This window comes from Artemia sp. Qi Xiang Cuo, chromosome 5 (genome assembly GCF_049724085.1).
Source record: "Artemia sp. Qi Xiang Cuo chromosome 5, ASM4972408v1, whole genome shotgun sequence".
In the NCBI taxonomy this organism is placed as follows: Eukaryota; Metazoa; Arthropoda; class Branchiopoda; order Anostraca; family Artemiidae; genus Artemia; species Artemia sp. Qi Xiang Cuo.
In genome coordinates this window covers 41,504,302-41,526,433 of record NC_142798.1, presented here as the reverse complement: position 1 = coordinate 41,526,433, position 22,132 = coordinate 41,504,302, and the positions used below count along the sequence as shown (strand labels likewise).

The 22,132-nt window shown below is 38.8% G+C and overlaps 1 protein-coding gene across 1 annotated transcript in view; it reads left to right on the top strand.

Moving 5' to 3' along the window:
- Positions 1-22,132, top strand: part of xit (ALG6/ALG8 family glucosyltransferase xit) — a 170,481-nt gene that overhangs the window by 52,682 nt on the left and 95,667 nt on the right. Inside the window, exons 2-3 of the mRNA XM_089088859.1 lie at positions 7,032-7,304; positions 19,390-19,567. Coding sequence (XP_088944985.1) covers positions 7,032-7,304; positions 19,390-19,567 — 451 coding nt within the window. The remainder of the gene's footprint in view (positions 1-7,031; positions 7,305-19,389; positions 19,568-22,132) is intronic.

Below are 22,132 nucleotides of genomic sequence, written 5' to 3'. Positions count from 1 at the left end.
TGTCGGCTGCCCCTGATTATAGTGCCAGGCAAAGGGAAGCCCGTAAAAACCTTAAACCGGTCTTAGAGTACGCTTTGTCGAAACACCACCAAGCTAGGCTTAAGAGTGAAAAGTTATACATCGACGGCAGAGTGTTTATGACTTTCCTTAGGAATGTGTTAAGGAAGTAACCACCAGCTCCAGTGAAGTGAACAAACAGGAGCCTCCTCGAAACAGGTTAGCAGAAACAAGAGAAGTCGAACTATCTAAAGAACCGGCTAGCGAAAAAACGAACATTTGCTTCGCTGGCACAGTGGTGTCTGAAAGCTCTGAGAGTGATAGTAAAGCCGAGAGTGATATCGAGACGATGATCAAATTTAATATACGTGATCCAAAACCGAATTTCTCGAAAGGGGCTCCGCGTCCTGTCCGGAATTCTCCAATAGCTGTGAAAAATACTGAAAAGCGAAAAGCCTGGGAGGTCATAAGCCCGGACGATCAAAATCGTATTGATGCCTGTAATATTGCAAGAAAGGACTCTAGATCTGGCGGCGGAAGAGCTAACTACAGAGGTCAGTCGAGGAGCACCAGAGCTGCGTCATCAAAAGATTATTATAGACTTTCATACTTACCTGATGAGCCAGAAACGCCCTTTGTTCTGCCGACACATGACCAGCTTGTTCTAAGTGAATAGGGACAGTGTGGCCATGTTCACCCTATGCGAGTAATCATATGGAATGTCCAGGGTCTGAGAAATAAGGTTGAACAAGTACTGAAGGACCTAGGTGGTGTTGATATTATTGCTCTTGTGGAGTCGTGGCATAGTGACGACACAACGCCTCCTTTTGACGGATACTGGACAAAGAATGTGGCGCGAAAACCAGCAAAGATTATGAGACCTTATGGAAGTAATTTACTGTTAATTCACCAGGACAATTTCTATGACCTTTCACGAAATTCTAGTGTCTTAAAGAATATCAAACGGGTTAAGCTTCAGATAGCTAGTGATAAAAGTTTGATTGTTGGTTCCGTGTATATTGCCCCCCAGAATAGTTCGTATGTAGTATAAGTGACATGGGATTTATTAGAGGAGGAGCTTAGGCAATTGCGACCACGTTTTGATAAGGATTATTTTTCGGTGGTGGGGGACTTTAATGCTTATACGGGAATATGTAAGGAGATTAATCAAGTTTCATTTGTTGATACGCCGGACCTGATACCTGATATTTATAAGACATCTAGAAGGAGCAAAGATATTGAAAGAAGGGTTAATTGTTGGGGTAAATGGCTTCTGGAACTGTGTTCAGACAATGTATTAGTGACTGGAAATGGAAGATTTGGGATGGATAGGGAGGCGGGTGAGTTTACCTGTCTGTCGGGGACAAACCCTAGTGTAATTGATTATGTTTTGGTTGGTATTGAACTCGTGGCCCTGACAGTTGATGCTGAGGTTCTTAGGGTCGTAGTCTCTGACCACTTACCAGTTTAGATTAAGCTTTATCTTGGAAGAGGAGTTCCAAGGAATAAAAAAGGTGATAGTCCTACTAGGAGGGTTACAAAGGATCTTTGTTTTTCAGGGAAGTTTTTAAAGAGTGAATGGAGTAAAGAGGAGTTGGAGTTGACGAAAGAGGAGTTTTTGAGGCCTGAAATAATTGAGAAAGTTGAGAGTCTGCATGATGAAACAAGAGATATAGATGAAATTTTAGAAGATATGGGTTTTGTGATTTATGAGTGTGCTCGTGTGTCACAGAAATCAAATATGAAAAGGAAAAATAGTTTTTTTTTTATGATGAATGTAGTTCTTTTAAAAAGGAGTTGGAGGAGTTATTAGATTTGGTAAATGCTTGCTCTGTAGAGGAAGAAAGGCAGAGCTTGTTTTTACGGTTTAAGGAAAGGAGAAGGGAATATAATAGGTTAAAACGGAGGGAAAAACGATAGAACATTAGAGAGGAACAGAAAGGGATAGAGGAGGCTTACATGGTAAGGGGATACAAAGCAATTTTGGGCAGGAATAATGCAGGAGAATAGACAACGAAAAGGCCAATCAGATATCCTTGAAGTTGAAAGTTCGGCTAGTTTTCTTGACAGTATAGATGGAGATTTTTGTGTCCTTGATAGTGAAGATTCAGGGGCTGCTCCGCCATTTCTGATGAAAGGAAAAGTTTATGAGTTACTGAAGGAGGTAACCACAGATGAAGTTAGGAAAGTAGTTAAGAAGATGAAGGGAGGATCAGGGCCAGGAATAGATGGTATACCAGTAGTTTTGTTAAAGAGTTTTCTTGATGTTTTTTTGATAGTTTTAGTGAATATTTTTAATAGAATTATAAGTAGTGGTGTATGGCCTTCCTTATGGAAAGTATCGATTATGGTACCTCTATTTAAGAAAGGTAGTCCTTGTGATAAGGATAGCAATAGGTTCATAGCATTAGCGCCTGCACTTAGTAAAATTTTAGAAAAGATTTTGGCCAATCGGTTGAATGAATGGTTGGAGGGCTATGGGATGATTAAAGCGGAACAGTGGGGTTTCAGAAAAGAGTATAGTACGTCGGATAGAGCATTTGTGTTAAGTGCACTGATACAGAAGTATGGATCAGGTAGAAAAAAGCTGTATGTTGCGTTTCTAGACTTAAGAAAGGCATTCGACAATGTAGATAGAGCTCTCCTTGAAAAGTGTTTAAGAGATGAAGGTCTACCTTTAAGTTTTATTCGTTTATTTGTTGGTATTTATTCTGGGATTAAGTCTATGGTCAGGGTTGCAGGTTCGGGATTTTCCAGGCTATTTGACCTTAAGAAAGGAGTGAAGCAGGGCAGCGCCAAGTCCCCGAGACTGTTCGGTTTGTTTTTAAATGATATGGTGGAGTTTCTGGAAGAAAAATGGGCTCCAAAGCTGTGTCTTGGAAAAAATTAATTTTTCGGTGTTATTATTTGCGGATGACACTGCATTGGTGGCGAAGTCGGCAAGGGAGCTTCATATGCTACTGGATTTAATTGAGGAATACTTACAAATGAAAAAGTTACAGCTGAACGTTATGAAAACTAAAGTGGTTGTTTTCAGTAAAAGGATTGAAAAAACAGATTATATATTTGTATTTGGAGGACAACAATTAGAAGTAGTTGAACAAATAAAGTATCTTGGTTATATCTTCCAAAGTAATGGTGGATGAAGTTCTCATATTAAAGAAGTGTTAAATAGGGGAAGAGCTGCAACATTATCACTTTTAAGGAATAAAATTAGTGGAAAAAAGAATTTTTCTTTGCATAAGAGGGTTTTTTTTATCTAAGAATATGTCAATTCGCTTTGATAGGACCGAGATATGAGAACATGAGAACGCTATCCAGTTAGAAAATGTTCAACTCAGTTATTTTAATAGACTGTGAGAGTTATTGAGAATAACTTAGTACTAGTTCTTTAAAGAAGACCTTGGACTTTGGTCTCTTAAAAGTGATAGGATAGTCCAAATGATAAAATTTTGGCTAAGGGTTGTACAGTTACCCAGTGATTGGTTACTGAATGCTGCATATGATGAGTTACTTCAGCTACATAGGAAAAGATCTTGGCCTTTTAAAGTTAAAGAGGTATTGGATAAGACAGGTTTTTTCTTTCGCATGGAATGACGGCCTTGGACCAACTAGTCAACAATTACAGTTGGTCAAGGAAATCAAGCGGGTGCTGGAGGACCAGACGATACAGAAATGGGGTGAGGAGATTAAGAATTCGGAAATTTTAAGGCATTATAATGAGGTTAAGATAATTTATGGTCAGGAATTTTACTTTAAGTTAAATTTACCGTCTAGATTCCTTACATATTTAATGCAGCTGCGATCTAATTGCCTTCCGATTCGTTCGAGATTGAAAGTTTTTAAGAGGAGGAAAAGTGTCCCGGATGGCAGGTTTGCTTACCCTCTTTGCCAAGAAGAGGAGGAGAATTTGGAGCATTGTTTGAGTCGTTGTCGAGGTCTTCTGGGGGCAAGGAAAAATTTATGTGGGAATGATGGACTGTTGCTTCCTGATGCCTTGAAATGTACGTCGTCATAATTTATTTGTCTAGTGGGAAGATATCTTGATGAGTATTTTGCAAAAAGAAGAGAGTAGTTTTTATTTTATTTTTATTTTTTTCTTTATTATTGTGACGAGTGCTGTAATTTTTTTATATTGTATGTTATTTGTGTACATTGCAACATTTTGAAATCAATGTATTTCAAATCATGGCTTGAAATAAAAGTTATTTTATCTTATCTTATGCCCTCAGGGCATAATTTACAACCCCTTCCCCGAGTGTTGTGGGGGAGTGTCCTCCTCAAAAACGTATTTTCTATCTGGAAATCAACTACGCTGAACAAAATGGCTATCTCAAAGTTTTGATTGGATGTGTTTTGGGGAATGATGGGCGTTGGGGGGGCTAGTTGCCCTCCAATCACTTTTGACTATTAAAAAGAGCACTAGCCCTTTGAATTTCCAATCGAATGAGCCTTTTTTGAAGTTTCTATGACAACGCCTTCTTTAAAAACCTTTTATGCCCCCAGGGCACAACTTACAACCCTTGCCCTGAAGACTATGGGGGAGTGTCCTCCTCAAAAACATAATTTCTATCTGGAAATCAACTACACTGAACAAAATGGCTATATAAAAAATTTGATTGGATGTGTTTCGGGAAATGGTGGGCGTGGAAGGGGTGTTAGTTGCCTTCCAATCACTTTCGACTATTAAAAAGGGCACTAGCCATTCCAATATCCAATCGAATGAGCCTTTTCCTAAGTTTATACGACAACGTTTTCGATACGAAGTTCCCTGCTCTAAAGAAAAAAAAAATAAACAGTACATTGTGCCAACATCGTTCTTATACGCCCTCAGGGCATAACTTAAAACCCTTGCCCCGGGGGTTGTGGGGGAGTGTCCCCCTCAAAAATTTATTTTCTATCTGGGAATCAACTACGTTGAACAAAATGGCTATCTCAAAATTTTGATTGGATGTGTTTGGGAGAATGATGGGCGAGGGGGGGGGGGCTAGTTATCCTCCAATCACTTTCGACTATTAAAAAGGGCACTAGCCCTTTGAATTTACAATCGAATGAGCCTTTTTTGAAGTTTCTACGACAACGCCTTCTATTAAAATCTTATATGCCCCCAGGGCATAACTTAAAACCCTTGCCCCGAGGTTTATGGGGGGAGTGTTCTCCTCAAAAACATATTTTCTATCTGGAAATCAACTACGCTGAACAAAATGGTTATCTCAAAATTTTGATTGTATGTGTTTGGGGGAATGATGAGCGTGGGGCGGGGCTAGTTGCCCTCCAATCACTTTCGACTATTAAAAAGGGCACTAGCCCTTTGAATTTCCAATCGAATGAGTCTTTTTTGAAGTTTCTACTACAATGACTTCTATAAAAACCTTATATGCCCCCAGGGCATAACCTAAAACCCTTGCCCCGAGGGTTTTTGGGGAGTGTACTCCTCAAAAACATATTTTATATATTGAAATCAACTACGCTGAACAAAATGACTATCTCAAAATTTTGATTGGATGTGTTTGGGAGAATGATGGGCTTAGGGGGGGGGGGGGGTAGTTTCCCTCCAATAACTCTCAACTATTGAAAAGGGCACAAGCTACTCCAATTTACAATTGAATGGGCCCTTTTCGAAGTTTCTACGACAACTTCTTCGATACGAAGTGCCCTGCTCTAAAGGAAAAAATAAAATAAATAATACATTGTGGCAACATCGTTCTTATATGTCCTCAGGGCATAACTTAAAACCCTTGCCCCAAGAGTTGTGGGGGAGTATCCTCCTCAAAAACATATTTACTATCTGGAGGTCAACTACGCTGAACAAAATGGCTATCTCAAAATCTTGATCGGATGTGTTTGGGGGAATGATGGGCGTGGAGGGGGGAGGGCTAGTTGCTCTCCAATCACATCCGACTATTAAAAAGGGCAATACCCGCTCCAATTTCCAATCGAATGAGCCCTTTTCGAAGTTCCTACGACAACTCCTTCGTTACGAAGTGCCCGGGTATGGAGAAAAAAAAAACACATTGTGCCCACATCGTTCTTTACTTAGGTTCTTTACATCGTTCTTTACTATGATTAAAGCCTGTTTAACAGAATGACGCCTGTATGGAAGAATAATAAATACTCGCTACGATTCAGGTTATGTCTCTTTAATAGCGAAGTACTCTCCATGCTCTTTTATACTAATGAGTACTGGAAAATGACCCAGGAACTCGAAAAGAGGATTCTCTCAATTGTAAATATTTGCCTTGGAAGAATTCTAAATATAAGCTGGCAACAAAGAGTCTGCAATTCTGAAATCCATTGTGGAGTGGGTCAGCCTGTTGTTGTTGCATTTCTAAGGAAGAAGAGGTGAATATATTTGGGACAATTTCTTCGTATGCAACAAAGCCACCTTCATCAGACAACTTATGGTTGGACAATAGATGGCTGAAGAAGACGATGCTGTCTAAAAAAAATCTTACAGTCAACTTATGACGGAGATCTAAGGACTGCTGAGGCCTCATTGATACTGAATTCGGGGGTTCCTACCGCTACGGCATGGCTTCGGCACTATTGTAGAGGCTTCATCGACGCGCTCTGCACTATTAGTGGCTCTGGAGGAACTAAGGTCTAAGATTGGGTAAGGTCAGACATCAAATGTTGAATATATATTCAACATGGTTTGTTTAGGGTAGTCTTCTTATCATTAAAGACCATTCCCAAAAGGATCCCGGAAAAATCCCGAGCCAAAATTTTTTATCAAGTTCTTTATAAAATAAACGGCATGAAATGAAAGGCACTGTATATGCGTAAAATTAGAATTTGATTAGATTCTCTCTTATTTACTGAATGACAGCAGGATAATTTATTAGAACATTAACTATTATTAAAATAAATATATTAAATATTAAAATAAATTCTGTGAAATTAACTTTTTAATACTTCATAAATTATACTGTATAGAAGACACTTATTATCTTATATTTCCATTTTCACTTCAGTGAAGAACTCTGCAGTTTTATTTGGGCCTTTTTTTTTCAATATGTGCTTTTTCATTTCAGTTTTTCAACCGATTTTCAAGTGCATAGAAATTGGCTTGCTATTACAAAAAGTCTTCCATTAGAAAAATGGTATTATGACAATACTTCAGTATGGACTCTTGACTACCCTCCTTTTTTTGCTTGGCTAGAATACATTCTTTCCCAGCTAGCTGTGTTTTTTGATCCAGAAATGGTGAAACTGAATAACATCGACTACAAATCTGAAGCAACCATAATTTTTCAGAGATCGTCCGTGATTCTCTTGGATTTTGTGTACTACTATGGTGCTTATCTGTGAGTATATCATTTTTATTCTTTTAGTTGGAATTGTAACGACCGTGCTAATAGGTGTTTTTGAAGTCGTCATTTTAGAGTATTATTACCACAAACACAAGCCTACAACGACAGTTCTCGTGACGATTTTGGATGACCTCTTCCTCGACTGGAGGAGGGGTGGGGGTGTTGTCATGAGTCTGAAACTGACAAGAGTGTGTTTTTAGTATTCTGAGGGAATTTCAGACTATTTTTAGAAGCTTTAGTAAAGGAGTGCTTTCCTCTATCCTCTGTGAGGGTAGTTACGATTGGATTTTTCATGCTGTTGTTGAAGATCTAAAGACATTTCTCAGGTCAACAGACTTTCCCCAAACTTGAACTCTGTTTGATGGTTGAACTCAGTTAGCAACTAGCATTCAACCGAGCAAGTTCGAAAATTTTCCTGCGCTGTATTCCGTGCCAAATACACTGTGACGTAATCTATTGGATAAACAAACTAATTATTGGATAAGCAAACTAACCGCTGGTGGACGTGATTTATTGCAAGGCACATGGAAAATGGGGGGATTCAATTGCCCCCCTTGCCAGTAAGTTTTTGTTTACTGCTATTCGTTTTTTTAACATAATTTTCTGAAGGTGCTGAAGGAAAATATAAGAGATGGCTGAATGATGGCCGTCTAGCTCAATAATTTTGAAAGGGGCAATTGAAGATTATTTTGTGCCTATTGAGGACATTATTACAACATAATCAATAAGTTGCCGAGAGATATTCGAAGGAAGAAGAATTGGTTAGGTGGCTGAAGGAAAGACAATGGCAAGTAAAGTGTCTGGTTCGGATAAAATTAAGTTGCAGATTCTAACGGCAGGTGGTAGAAGAATGAACTCTGATTCAGAAGTGAAGTTCTCGGGCAACGAAGACAAACCAAATAAACCAACTGAAAGTTAAAACAAAATAGTGGACTAACAAAATCGAAAGGGACTTGGACTTAAAAATCAGCCTAGAAGTTGAAACAGCCGTTAGCAAACTGGGTGCTGTAAATCAGAGAACAGAACCGAGTGAGTCCACCATTGAAAACATCAAAACGGAGATTTGCAATAGTCTGTCGCTCGATCTTGAGAAAATGGTGAAAGACAAGCTCTGTGAACTTGATCAGGGAAGTCCGTCCTTCGAAAATTCCTTGAGAAGTCCGCTTCCGATATCGATCTAGCTACTAATGCTGTGAAAGCGTCAGTCAGTGAAATCAAAGGGACAATAGACAATCACCATGAGACCCTTGAACAAGCGTCGCTTGGTAACCAACTGATATTTTTCAGCCTCAAAGAAGATGTCACAACGAACACTGTTATAAAGGAGAACGTAGAAAACAAACTTACGGAAATATTTGCGCAGAAAGGTCCTGGCAGTACTGTAGATGCCTCTAATCTTGTCTCTGATAGAAGAATCGGACGAAAAGTGTCAAATCTGCCAATACCGACAGTCGTTACACTTTCAAACATTAGAGCTCGGTCGCAGATTTAAAAAAATAGGAAGCAACTCAAAGGGTCTAGAATGTCTGTCACTGAATGCCTAACATAAACTAAACGTGAGTTTTTCGCATATGCTAAAACTGAATTTGGAATTAAAAATGTCGGGACCACTGATGGAAACTTTATGGTTAAAAATGGACCCACAAGTGCCCGTAAAGTGCCAAATAAGGACGGGATTATCATTTTGAAAAGATATCTTGATACTTCGATCGGGGGTATTGAAAACTAAGAAAGTATTGATAATAATATTAATGGATGTAATTAATTTGTAACATTGTTGCTTTTCTACCTTGGTACTATCATTTCTTTTTCTCTCTCTACTTCTCTTTCCCATTTCTTTTTCTCTTTCTACTTCAAATCCTGCTTATGCTTTTCCTGCTCTATTTCCGGCTTATGCCTCTCTTCAAGTTGTGATCGACGGTCGGATTTCTCAGAATCAAAAAAAGGGGGAGAAGGAACAGGGATTTTTTTCCATGCGGGCTGCCCGTTTTTGGCGGTACAAGTCATCATCAGCGCACATCATCACGAAACACTACGAATACCGGAACACTCATGCTATTATTGTTTTCCTCCACTATCATTATTTAGTCTAATTGATGAAAATAAAAAACATCGGTGATCTCGACGATGAATGATTTTTCATTCTTAACTGAACAGTCCATGCTGAAAACCGCATTTTTCAATCTGCCAGGATGTGATGACGAGTCAGCTGCATCCCGTGATAGACAGGGTGAGTGCCTCGTCCTGCTCATATGCAACACCCCAAGAACATCTTAAAGAAATACTTCCTGCAATTTCTACTAATGATACGTTTAATCTTTTCTGCCATAATGTTCAAGGAATTAAACACAAATGGGATGATATTCTTACATTCACTACTGAAAGGAAAAATTCTTCTAGTTTAGTTGGTTTAACTGAAACTTGGCTGTCTTCTCAAGATGACATGTCGTCATACTGTTCGCCCGGTTTTAAGGCCATACATCTTCCACGGCACGTAACAAAGTGCTCCGGTGGCATTACATTATTTGTAAATGAATCTATCTCTTACAAGTTCCGCGATGACTTGAAATCAATTTTTAATGCTGCGGTCGAACGTAGTCGATCTGAAATCCTTGGAAAGTCATTTCCAGTAGATTTCGTACGCCTTTTTTTTAAGCCCATTTCCATTTCCAAGTGACATTTTCTGTTCGCAAGTTGAGCAGCTTATGTCGGAGATTAATGAATGTGATCGAGGTAAAAATACTTGTCTTATGGGTGACTTTAACATCAACTTGCTGACGACTGACGGTGACGCCAACTCGCGTTCGTTCCTTGATACAATCGTATCATCTGGTCTTCTCCCCACTGTATTCTTTCCCACACGGTATTGTACAGCTAGAAATACTGCAACACTGATTGACAACATATTCCTTTCCTTTAACCCTCACACATCTTTTACCTCGCATATTATAACATCTGATGTTTCCGATCACTACCCAGTCATCACAATGGTCCCAACAAGGGCAGGCCGGACCACTATGTCAGCGCCTAATCGTGTTTTCACGTATGGAAATTCCCCCCCCCCCCAAAAAAAAAAAACATTGATTAGTTTACTGAAACCCTGAAATCAAATGATTTGTCTGCTATAACTCATGCGTCTTCTGCAGATATGGCAGCAAATGCACTCACGAGCCGGCTTCAACAGTTAACAGAACGGTGTTTTCCTCTACGAACAAGTCGGATCAAAAGTGTTCCCAAAACTTCTTGAATGACGAAAGATCTCGTTTAGCCTACCGAACACAGAAATAGACAGTACCTGAAAGCTTGTAAATATACAACTCCTGAAGCGCGAGAGAAATACAAAAAGTACAGAAATACATTAAACGGATTAGTATGTAATGCAAAAATGCGGTAGTATTCGGATAGAATAAATTAACGTAAGAATAACTTTATAAAATTATGGTAGGTTCATGAAATAATATGTCAAAAAAGGAAGAAGGTGGCTATACCTAAAGAAATAATAAATATGCGTGGTGAGACAGTAGCAAACGAATCTCGTGCTGATGCTTTTGATCAATTTTTCATTAATCAGACATCTCTACATGCTTCTGGCCCATCTCCTGAACAAACCCACAGTAGAACAATATCAGGTCTTTTTATAGCACCATGTACGAAAGAGGAATTACTAGTGCTTATCAGTAAGCTGCCAAATGGTAAAACCCAAGACACCTTTGGGCTGTGCAACTATGTCTTGAAGAAGGCCTCTGCAGGTCTTATAGCTCCACTTACACACTTGGTCAACCTTTCACTAGCAACCTGAGTTTATCCTAGTGTATTAGTCCTTCCCCTCTACAAAAAAGGAGACAAGAGTCTTATCGACCCGTATCAATTCTACCGGTTATATCAAAAGTCCTCGAGCGAGTGGTTTATAACAGAGTTTATGGATTCCTCGATGGCATGCTGCTACTTTCTCCCCATCAATACGGGTTTTGGCGTTATCACTCAACTTTGTATGCCTTAGTTGATTTACTTGAATACATATTAAATTGCCAGGATGCTGGAGAAAAGGTACTAGGGATTTTTTTGGATTTCACTAAAGCTTTTGACACGATATGTCATTCCATCCTCCTCACAAAATTACATTCCATTGGAATATATGGTGTTGCTCACGAGTAGTTTTCATCGTACCTGACTGATCGTAAGCAGTGTGTAATTGTGGAGGGTAGTGTGTCGGCACAATTGCCGGTAAAATAGGGCGTACCTCAGGAGTCGGTACTTGGACCGCTCTTGTTTATTTTGTATATCAATTACCTGACAACATGTCTCACTACAAAGGCACATCCAGCCCTATTCGCTGATGACTCAAATTTCTTCATTGCTGCTGAATCATCAGAGTCTGCTGCAAAAAAGGCCCAAAAAACTCTTGACGAAATATCTGACTGGTGTTTTCATAACAAAATGCAGGTAAATGTTATAAAAAGCTGCATCATAGTCTTCACTTCTGCTCCTTCAAACTCCTCATTGTCTCACACTGTCGCACTATCAATCAATGGAAATCCCATTCCTCAGACCACAGTCACAAAGTTCCTTGGTGTATTTTTAGATTCCTCTCTTTTGTTCAAACATCACATATCCCAGCTGTCTTCAACAGTCTCACGGCAAACATCAATGTTACATAGAGCTAGCCTGCTTCTAAGTGCTGACTTGATGGAAATGCTTCATAATGATTTTGTCTTCCCCTACTTGAACTACTGCGGTTCTGTCTGGGGCGATACATTCAAATCTCATCTAAAATCATTAAAGAGATCATGAAACCTTGCATTCAAGGAGACATTTTGCCTCCCCAAGCTATACCCATCAATAGACCGATACAGAGACACTGGAACAATAGATATAACTGATATAATAAACGTTAATAATCTGCGTTTAGCTTACTCTACAACAGTGACTAAAATTCCTCCATGTCTTTCCAGGTACTTCGAATTTTGTAGCACAATCCATCGAGGAAGAGCTCTCAGTTGCTACCAGTACAATTTTGTGCTACCGAGAAGAAGACTTACAAGGTCTCAGCGCTCTCCAGTTTATAGAGGTATTTCTGTATGGAACTCAATTAATGAATCTATTAAATCCATAAAATCATTTGGCACCTCCAAAAACGATACCTTTCTTAAACAGTATTTGATACCGCATGAGTTAATGTCTTAATTTTTCTTTTTTATCTTATCCTCTCACTCTCCTTCTTTGACTCCACCTCTCCTCAATCCTTTCCTTTCTAATTCTTTATCCCTCTCTTATGTTATTAGCTCTCCTCTTTTCATTTCATAGTGTGATATAAATTTGTTTACCAATATCAGGTGTGACTCGCACATGCAGTGCTTTGAGTCGAAATGTTCATGTTGATTGTTTCGTTTGTTCATATATTTATAAATAAAAGGTTGATTGATTGTTTGATTGATTGGTTGAACTCTCAATTTTCATGAGGTCCTCGATGAAAATTTTATTCAACTAAATAATTCTCACTGCAGCACATTTCCATATCATTGAATGGGACTTGGATTCATATTACCTGATTAAGTTAACCACCAGAGAGGTTTTACAAAGCAAATCTGTTTTTTCTTATAATTTTATAAGATTGTATTATAAATATGATTATGTATTCTCTCGTCTAGATAAAGCAAGGATTGCTGGGAAGCATGACGATTTTTCCAATTCAAATTCTGAGAGGTCAGAGTGTTTTTGCTTCGTATGCCGGCAGTGATTGGAAGACATACAGCCCCTCTTCCGGACCCTTTTTCGCCTCTGGCCTCTCAGTGCCTCCCCCCCCCCATGGTGTCAAATCAAAGTTGCTAGATAGTCGTTTTGCTCAAAATAAGCGAAAGCTCCAGTTAATATGCCTTCAGGGATGACATGATCCAAACAGCCTCAGGAGTTAAGCCTTAAGTGATGCGACTTGACTACTTGTTCACGAAAAGGCTTTATAGTAAAAACAAGGCGGACATGCTTAGGTCTTGACTGTCCAATTGGTTTGTGACAATCTGATTTTAGAGATCGTCCTTGGACCAGGAGGACGTCATAATTTTTCGGATTGGAGATGACGGGAGTTTAGGGGCTCGAAAATAGATTGAACAAGCTTTTGTGTCTAATCGCTTTAATCCTCACATTTGTAAGTTGCGGGGCCAAACAGACCCAATAGTACAAACAAATGTTAGGTCGAGGCACAATCCCATTCAAAACGCGTCCCAAAAGAGACATTTTTTTCTCCGATAGGCTTGAAAGTTATACCCTTAAGTCCCTAGGCCACAGGAAACCCAATGCGCCAAAAACAATAGAGAAAATACTCTTGGTTTGCCCAAACATGCGGCTAAAATCCCTACTTTTTTTGAACCGCTGGAAACATTCATGATTAAGTTCCTGGGTCAAAATTCCTGTAAAGTCAAGTGAACCCTTATATAAAAGGCAATTTTTAGAGTGAGGACATGGGTACGGGCCTGTGAAAATGAGCTGAGAGGTATGTATTCTTCTTGAAACATTCATCCGTAAAAGAGTCCCAGTGGACCCCAATGCACAAAAAGTGGCTCAGTTCTAACTTTGTTTTTTGTTTTGGGGCCCTTTTTTTAACGGCCTGGCTCTTACCACTGTAAATCCTTGAGACAAGGGAATCCTAATGCCCAAAAAGGATTTAGGTTAGAGTCATGGATTCCCCGAAAATGGACCAAACATATTTTTCCAATTGGCTTGAAACGTATGTTCGCAAGTCTTTGGGCCAAAGAGACCCAATTCACAAAAAAAAAACAGTAAAACAACAACAATGGTTCAGTTCCAAAGATGGGGACTGAAAAACATCCCCAAAACTGTCTTTTTGTCCCTGAAATTGTGGCCCAAGAAGGGCCAATTTTTTTTCTTTAGTATGAACGAAAAGAGTGGCATTTCCCCACTGGTAGGAAAGTTAATTTTTTTTTCACGTGGAACTGAGTTAGAGGAAGGTATACCACATGTGCTTCCTTAAATTTAACCATTTTCTTATTCATAGTGAAATTGTAACTTACCCTTTGCTCGTTTCTTAGTAATGACACTAGAAAGCTCGCCAACACCAAGAAAGTCTACATTTGAATTTTGAGAGATATAGTTTCTTTTATATCTCATTAACATTCAATGGAGAGCTGATTAATGTATATTACATCACTTTTTTTTTAACAAATATTCTTGTTACACAAGTTTGTAAATTTTGTGGGACTGACAACTTCATTGCTTTGGCCCACACCGACAAAAAATAATTGGATAATGAAGCCACGCAAAAACAAGCTGAGTTTCGATTCATTGCAAAAAAAAGCTAGCAACACAATGTAGACCAGTGGAATTTGTTTTTAAATCCTTATCGTCCCTACTGTTTCGTAGAAAAGTAAACATGTTGCGCTTTTTTGAGCCAAAATCACGTAAATGTTTTCAATCTTTATAATTAAGGAACTAAAGAATTATTATCCCTTCCTCCGCATTCCTGCCCTCCAACTACCAAGTTCTTACCATAAAGATAGGCATGTGGAACCTAGTTTGAACTGAAATTATGCATGGATTTTCACCCTGCGTCATCAGAGAACCAATTTGGGATTCAAATCTGCCCCTAGCATGAATAAAAAACCGATTGTGTTGGATATTGGACAAGCCCCTGGGCCTTCCAACAACCCCCTGCTCCTCCAACTAGCTATATGGTTGGCTTGTTGCACCATGCTTGAACTGGAATCATACACAGATTTTCAACCAGTATAATTGGAGGCAAAATTGGGGCCTGTGGACTGTTCCCTTCCGCCTTTTTATGTCAATTTTTGGGACAAAGACAGATCGGCTGCGCCTTGTAACCAAACAAGTGGGCCCAGGCATAACTGGACTGATGACATATTAAACTTCCCCCCCCCCCCCCCCCCGCACGTTTCACTGACAAAATTCAGATAGAAAGGTACTCATGTTGCGCGTTGTTTGAGCTGGATTCATTTGTCAGCCTTTTATTTGCTTCAGTGCATTTTAGGGTAGAGAAATTTGTATTCTTTCCAGTGGTTATGCAACGATTTTAAATAATTATTTAGCACAATGACTTGATTTCCCTGTTATAATAAAGATATTTTGTGCATTCAATCGGTGATAGATTTAAAATGAAATTGTTTTGCCAACGAATACGCCAGAAACTAATAATAAACGTAATGAATTGAGAAAATGTACCTTAGTCTTAGGTTGCACTTTCTGTAATTTTATAAGCAACAATATAGATTGGGTTAGGTTTTATGGCAAGGGCTAAGTGATACAGCATTAGCTTGCGTAAATGGTTCATTTTAGAAGTAGCAACAAATTCTAGTACTTGTTCGTTTTTCCTAATCAAGTCTCTTTTTTATAGCCTAATAAACTAACTAAATTATTGTTCACAATTTGTATTATGCTTGTATAAGCATATACAAACATACGAGGTAAGACTGGCTTAAACAAATTAACAGATATAAATAACGCTGCAAAACAAAGAAAGAAAGAAAGACATTCAATGTTCAATAAAATGCACTTTTTTTTAACAAGTCCAATATAATAGAAATAAAATACTTCTTGTTTGGTTTCGAATTTAAATTAGGAAACATAATTTGTACCTGCTGTGCTCAAGTTCTATTTTCACATTTGTGTGTTTGACAAGAAAATAAAACATAACTGAGCAGGCCAGTAGAATGAAGTCTTTGTTTTTCCTTAGAAAGACAATAAAAATTTTAAGACTACTCTTTTTGTCATTTTAAGGACAAAAATGGGAGGGTCTAATACTTTTTTAAGCTATTTTTTGAAAAATTATTAAAAAGACGATGACGAAAGTGTGAAATAAAAACAAGTTGGGGGTTTTAAAACGCACAATTCTGACACCCACTTATTGGGTGTCAGAATATGAATATGAGTTGGTTTTTGACTCAACACGGGAAACCTCACCAGGCCCGGACACTGGAAGGATTGACAGATTGAGAGCTCTTTCTTGATTCAGTGGGTGGTGGTGCATGACCGTTCTCGGGAAAACAGCGTATTTTGAGGACCTCTTTAAGGAATATTTCTTCATTTTTTTTTATCACAAATTCTTCTTGGAAAATACCCTTTTAAAAATTCTAAAGGGTTCAAAACTACGGAATTTAATGGACAGTGAAAAAACAAAATCAAAGTGTTTCCCAAGGGCTTAACATTGCCTAGTAATGTAAATCTACTTTATGCTCGTTTAAAGTTCTAGTTATTATTCAATTTTATTTCTACTTGTTTAAGGTTATTTATCACTCTATTTTTTTTTAATAAAAAAAAGAACAAAAAAAAAACTTAATTTTGAGTCCAAAATTACTCGTTTGCATACAATTTTCTAGATTGCAGAGGAGGTCTAGGTGCCTAGACTTACATTTCTAGCTAAGTCACCTTGCCGTGGCACGTCATCGCTCTATTATGAGAAACATTGCAGTATTATGGCTAAGAGTGCATTTCAAAAGAAGTTTACCTTTTATTTTCTTTTGATTTCCTTCGTTTTCAGTGGTGAAGCCAATCCGCGAAAATCTTGTGGGACGGGGGCAAGACTTTTTCAATTTTATAAAGATATAAAATAAAATGTATTTTTTTAATTTAGAGGGGGAATCCCCATTGACGCCAATGAATGGTGTACATTCCAGTCTTGCCATATAATATGCCCTTTATTTAAAAACTAAGATCATGTCTGCATATATGATGAGAGAAGGGGGTCCAGCTGATACTGGTTTTAATAAGATTTAAAAATTATGTCTTTATATGCACTTTTTCCATTTGACCTCCGTCTAAGCTTAAGGTTCAGGATACAATACTTAACTTGGGTATTTTTGGTTGGGAAGTAAAACACTAAGGTGTGATGTGTTTTGAGGGGATTTCACCCTTTTGTCGTAGCGTTTCAAGATTTGTATGCAAACACTGTTGCATGGGTAGTTCGAATCTTAATAAAAATGACATATTTCGAATTAATTAAAAACAAAATCTTTTTCACTGTGTATTATCTTCAAGTCTGAATTTTTAAGTTTGGCTTACTGGGAGAACAACGACACTTTACTCGTTGTTTACTACTGTTAACGATAGAACTTGTATGCGCATCTAAATAGATTGATAAATTTATTCAGGAGAAGCAATTCATTAATAAGTTTAAATAGCAAAAGTAAATATCAAGTTCAAGTTCAAGTTCCATTTATTTCCATAAATAACAATTACAAAAACAATATCCCAAAGGAGTCAATGGCCCGTTATTTGGGAAACAACATAGAATAAAAGACTAATATTAAAACTTGGCATTACCAATACTAAACAATGTCTAATTTATAAATCTATAAAGAAAAGAAGTTAACTCACCGACAGTCCACACGAAACAGCGACCCTCCTATCACTCGACAATGAAAAACAAAATAAAATTCTCTTCATCCTTGAGGGTCCAACGCCAACAAAACAACCCAACCACCCCCCCCCCCCTCCAAAAAAGCCATAAACCTACTAAAAAGTATTTAATATTTCCCTTTAATAAGAAACTTTTCATATGTTTTTTAAAGAAGCCAAGCCTTCGTGACTGACGAATCTCAGCAGGAACCAAGTTCCAAGCACGTCCCACAGTCACGACCAGATCAAAGTCTGAACGAACCGAGGGAGTAGCCGGAATTATCACATTCTCCAAGTTTCAAACTGTATAAAGATGGAATTCCCCTAATGGTTTAAGTAGTCCAGAAAACAACATGGGAGATCTCCGTGGAAAAATTGATATGCCAACGAAGATAGAGATATAACATAATTATCTCTAATCTTAAGGAGGTCAACAGGAGTGTGTGTAGCTGACTGGAGAACTTTTACCGCTTTTTCATGAAGAACATAACAGGAGCAAGTACAGAAGGAAATGTAGACATCTATACAAACAAACAGTAGCATTTGCAAATGAAAATGGGAGAGAAATGTTAAAGGCCGAGCATAGAAAAAGGATATAAACGCTTTACGAATTAGTCCACGTCCACGGAAAATTTTCAAGCTTATTACTCGAAAATACGATTAAAGAGATAAACTTTCATCCAGAATTACTCTCAGGAATTACAGATATCAATCCGGGGGGCGACTTATGGATCCTCTTGGTGTAAGAAGCCCAGTAATGGAGGGGCAACTCAAACCTGTACGGGAAAAAATTAGAAGGTACGACTTTTTTACATTTAAAGCTAGTTGATTTATGTCAAACCAATCTTCTCAGTCATTGCTTGAAGCTTTAGAATAAGGGATGACTCCTCCGGAGCTGCAGCACCTAGAGTAGTGTCATCTACAAATGCTACCAGTTCTTCTCGACTATCAGATGTGGACGCCGACATAGTCTGAGAGTAACATTTGTGACACAATCCACAGCAAACATTGGTAATTGGGGTGTTCAGAAGTCGGTAGAGACATCAAGGCTTTATGGCTGGCAATGCCGAGAGGAAGAAAAAGAAGAAGGGGAAACAACACAACTCTAAGAGGAAATGACAAAGAGCCTCTCACCATTGGTTATCCGCCGAAAACTTAGCGAGATCAAAGTGATGTGTCCAATAAAAAACAATACAAACATACATTTCTGACTTGGCCGATAGAAATCTATCACATTGAGGTAAAAAAAAGAGAAAAAAAAAATTAAGAAATAATAAATGTTTTTGTTTTTTTTTTTTTTTTTTTTTTTTTGAAGGCTCCATACAAATGACACTTTTTAGCTAATTCAGGCAGAGTATTCATGCCGGCACGAGAGGCAATCTGAGAAATGAAGTCTGATCTGACTGATTGAATGAAGAGAGTTGGAATAATCAATACATATGGGCAAATCTATGACTTGCTATCAGGGCCCTACCCAGGATTTTTTTTCCCGGGGATGGGGGGTTAAAAAAGGATTTTTTCCGAGGGGAGGGTTAAAAAACTTACAAAAAGGCATCAAAAATTTGTTTATATTAATTTATTTTACGTTTTTACGAATCGGAAAAACATTTTTTTTTGGGGGGGGGGTAAAGCCCCCTAACCACCTCTACCCCACCCCCACCCCCCGGATATGGCCTTACTTATTATATTTATGTATACAACCTTTGTTTACTTTTAGAGTCTGCTCATCGTTCATGCCAGTAGATACCAGAACAGCCAAGCTAACCTCCACAAACGTGATTGCTTTTATTTTGTTAGCTTCCAATCCTGGTTTATTTATGGTTGACCATATTCACTTCCAGTACAACGGATTTTTATCAGGACTTCTATTTATATCAATAGCGCATATAAGACAGGCAAGTGTTTTTTTTTTAGTTTGATTCCGCTCGCACTTGCTTTGGTTAATCGCTATTCAGGAAAACTTGGTTTAAATTCTTGTGAAATCAAAACATTAAGTCAATAGAATATTACTAATGCTTAGTCGAATAAATAAAAGTCTAGTTTATCCCCTCTTCTAAGCAAAAGACTATACTAAAAAAAAAATTTACTTCATCTATCTATAAAATTCCGAAAACATATCCTATATCAACTGCAACAAACTACAATAAACTGCTAAACCTCGCAAGAAAATATTACAAAAAGATTTAAAAAAAAAGAAGAAAAAGAACGAGGAAACTCAAATCCGTAAAAAACTATTATAGCATACCATCTGCAATATGTACACAAAATATGTTTAGTACATACTGTAAAGAACATGTAACTCCCCCTCCTTAAAATCCTGGAGTATGCATATTTCTTCCAGCTTTAGCTCGAATCCTTTCAAAAATTTAGTGCCAACCGTAACACCCCAAACTTCTGTCAGGAGCTGAAGAGGAATATTTTTGTGTGTGAAATCATCGTAACCTTGGAATTCAGCGTTTCTGGTATATTGCTGCCCTTTCTGCTTGATTTTTATAAAAGAAACTCAAAGACCACGTTTCTTGTCATGCCTTGAATTGAATTTTTGATCCCTTTAATACCACATAACTACTATTGGGGATTGACCAACTACCTTAAACGCTTTCTTTGAACTCTAGCCGCCTCCCTGAGGAGCTCCCTTGGGGATCAGTAATAGTAGTAGTAGAGACCCTGAAAGTTTCAAGTTAATACCCATAGCTGTTCCTAAGATATTGCAGGTACGCCTTTTTGATAACCCGGATGCATCTATTGTCTTCGGTTTAGTTCAGCATCACGCTCAACTATTCCTGGAGTTTCACCTTAATCCCCTTCGCCTTTTCGGACCCACCCAGGATCAAAAATTCCTCCTTATCTAATGAAAAATCCTGTTAGAAAAAGTGCATAATTTACATCCCTTGCCTCGAGGGCTTTGGGGGGGGGGGGCATGACATCCTCAGAAGCTTAGCTATTAGAACTTTTGACGGTTTTGAACAAAATAGATTTTTCAAAATTTCTATCAGTATCGGGGGCCCTGAAAGAGGGCGAGGGAGGCAGGTTGTCCTTCGATCGCTTTCCAATATCTTCTTCAGTATGGTCTAAAATTTTCATCTTAATACCCTCATCCATTCCTGAGATGTTGCTGATACGCCCTTCTGACGACCAACGTGCACATAGTGTGTTTTGATTTTGTTCGATAATTCCTTCTATATTTTCTGAAAGTAGTTGCTAATGAAGGAGTCACAAGTAGTCGTATTCGAAGTCCCAAGAATTTACAGTTGCATGAAGTTGTAGTCGCAAGTAAAGGGAGTCGCAATTAGTCCCAGTTACAAGTAGTTGCATTAAAAGTTGTAGTAGTAGTAGTTGCAGTAGCATTCGTCCTGAAAGTTTCAAGTTCATAACCTTAGGCATGAACGTATCCAGGAAATTATTTGGGGGGAGGGGTTCTCCTCGACTTACTTGACTTATTTGACTTAAGGCTCCTGCCACGTTGGGGGTGGCGTAGAGAACGTCGCAACTCTGCTCCTCCAGGCTGACCGGTCTACTGCTATTAGTGGGGCCTCTTCGACAGCGATGTTAGCTATCTCAATGAATTTGTTGAGGCTATCCTTCCACCTTGTCTGAGGTCTGCCCCTCAGGCAAGACCAGCCATTAGCTTTAGCGTCAAAATCGTAGACTTTTCGGGCTGGGGTTGTCGTCGGCATACGCAGGAGGTGTCCGAACCATCTGAGAGTACGGTACGCTATTTGGACGGAGAATGGCACTTGGGAGGTGAGTGTGAGCAACCTTGTGTTGCTTATAAAATCGTCCTATCGGAGTTCCTTAATCCGACGGTGCTGTTTCGTCTGGCAGACGTCTATCGTTTTGAGGATTGTTGATTTGAGAGACGAGGTTTCCGCTGCATAGAGGAGGACGAAGCCTACGGATGCATTATAAATTCGCATCTTCGTCCGCCTAGATATATGCGGTATTCTCCAGAGATTCTTGAGCCTTCCGACGATAGACGAGGCTTTTGAAACTCAGTTGCTCACCTCTTCCTTTATAAAGCCTTTCTTAGACAGCACGGAGTCAAGATAAGTGAAGATCTTTACAACTTCAACAGGAGCTCCGAAAACAGTTATGTTCTCAGGGGGTGAGACTCGGCTTGGGGGCTCAATTGTCATTATCTTTGCATTAAGCCAGTTTATTTACAGCCCCAACTTTGCTGCCTCTTCCTGTAGAACTTCCAGAGTGTCAGTCAACTGGTCGATCGAGTCAGCAACGAGACCAAGATCATCTGCGAAGTCAGCGTCCGTCAGAACGCGATCTCCAAACTGCAGACCATAGGACAGGCGATTTGTTGTTCGTGTCATGACATGGTCTATCACGTAATTGAACAGTTCCGGGGCGGCAGCACACCCTTGTCGTACACCGGTTTTGATGCCGAATGTCGTGCTCCGTTTGCCGTTGACTTGGACGCAACAAACGGTCTCTTCGTAAGGCTTTTC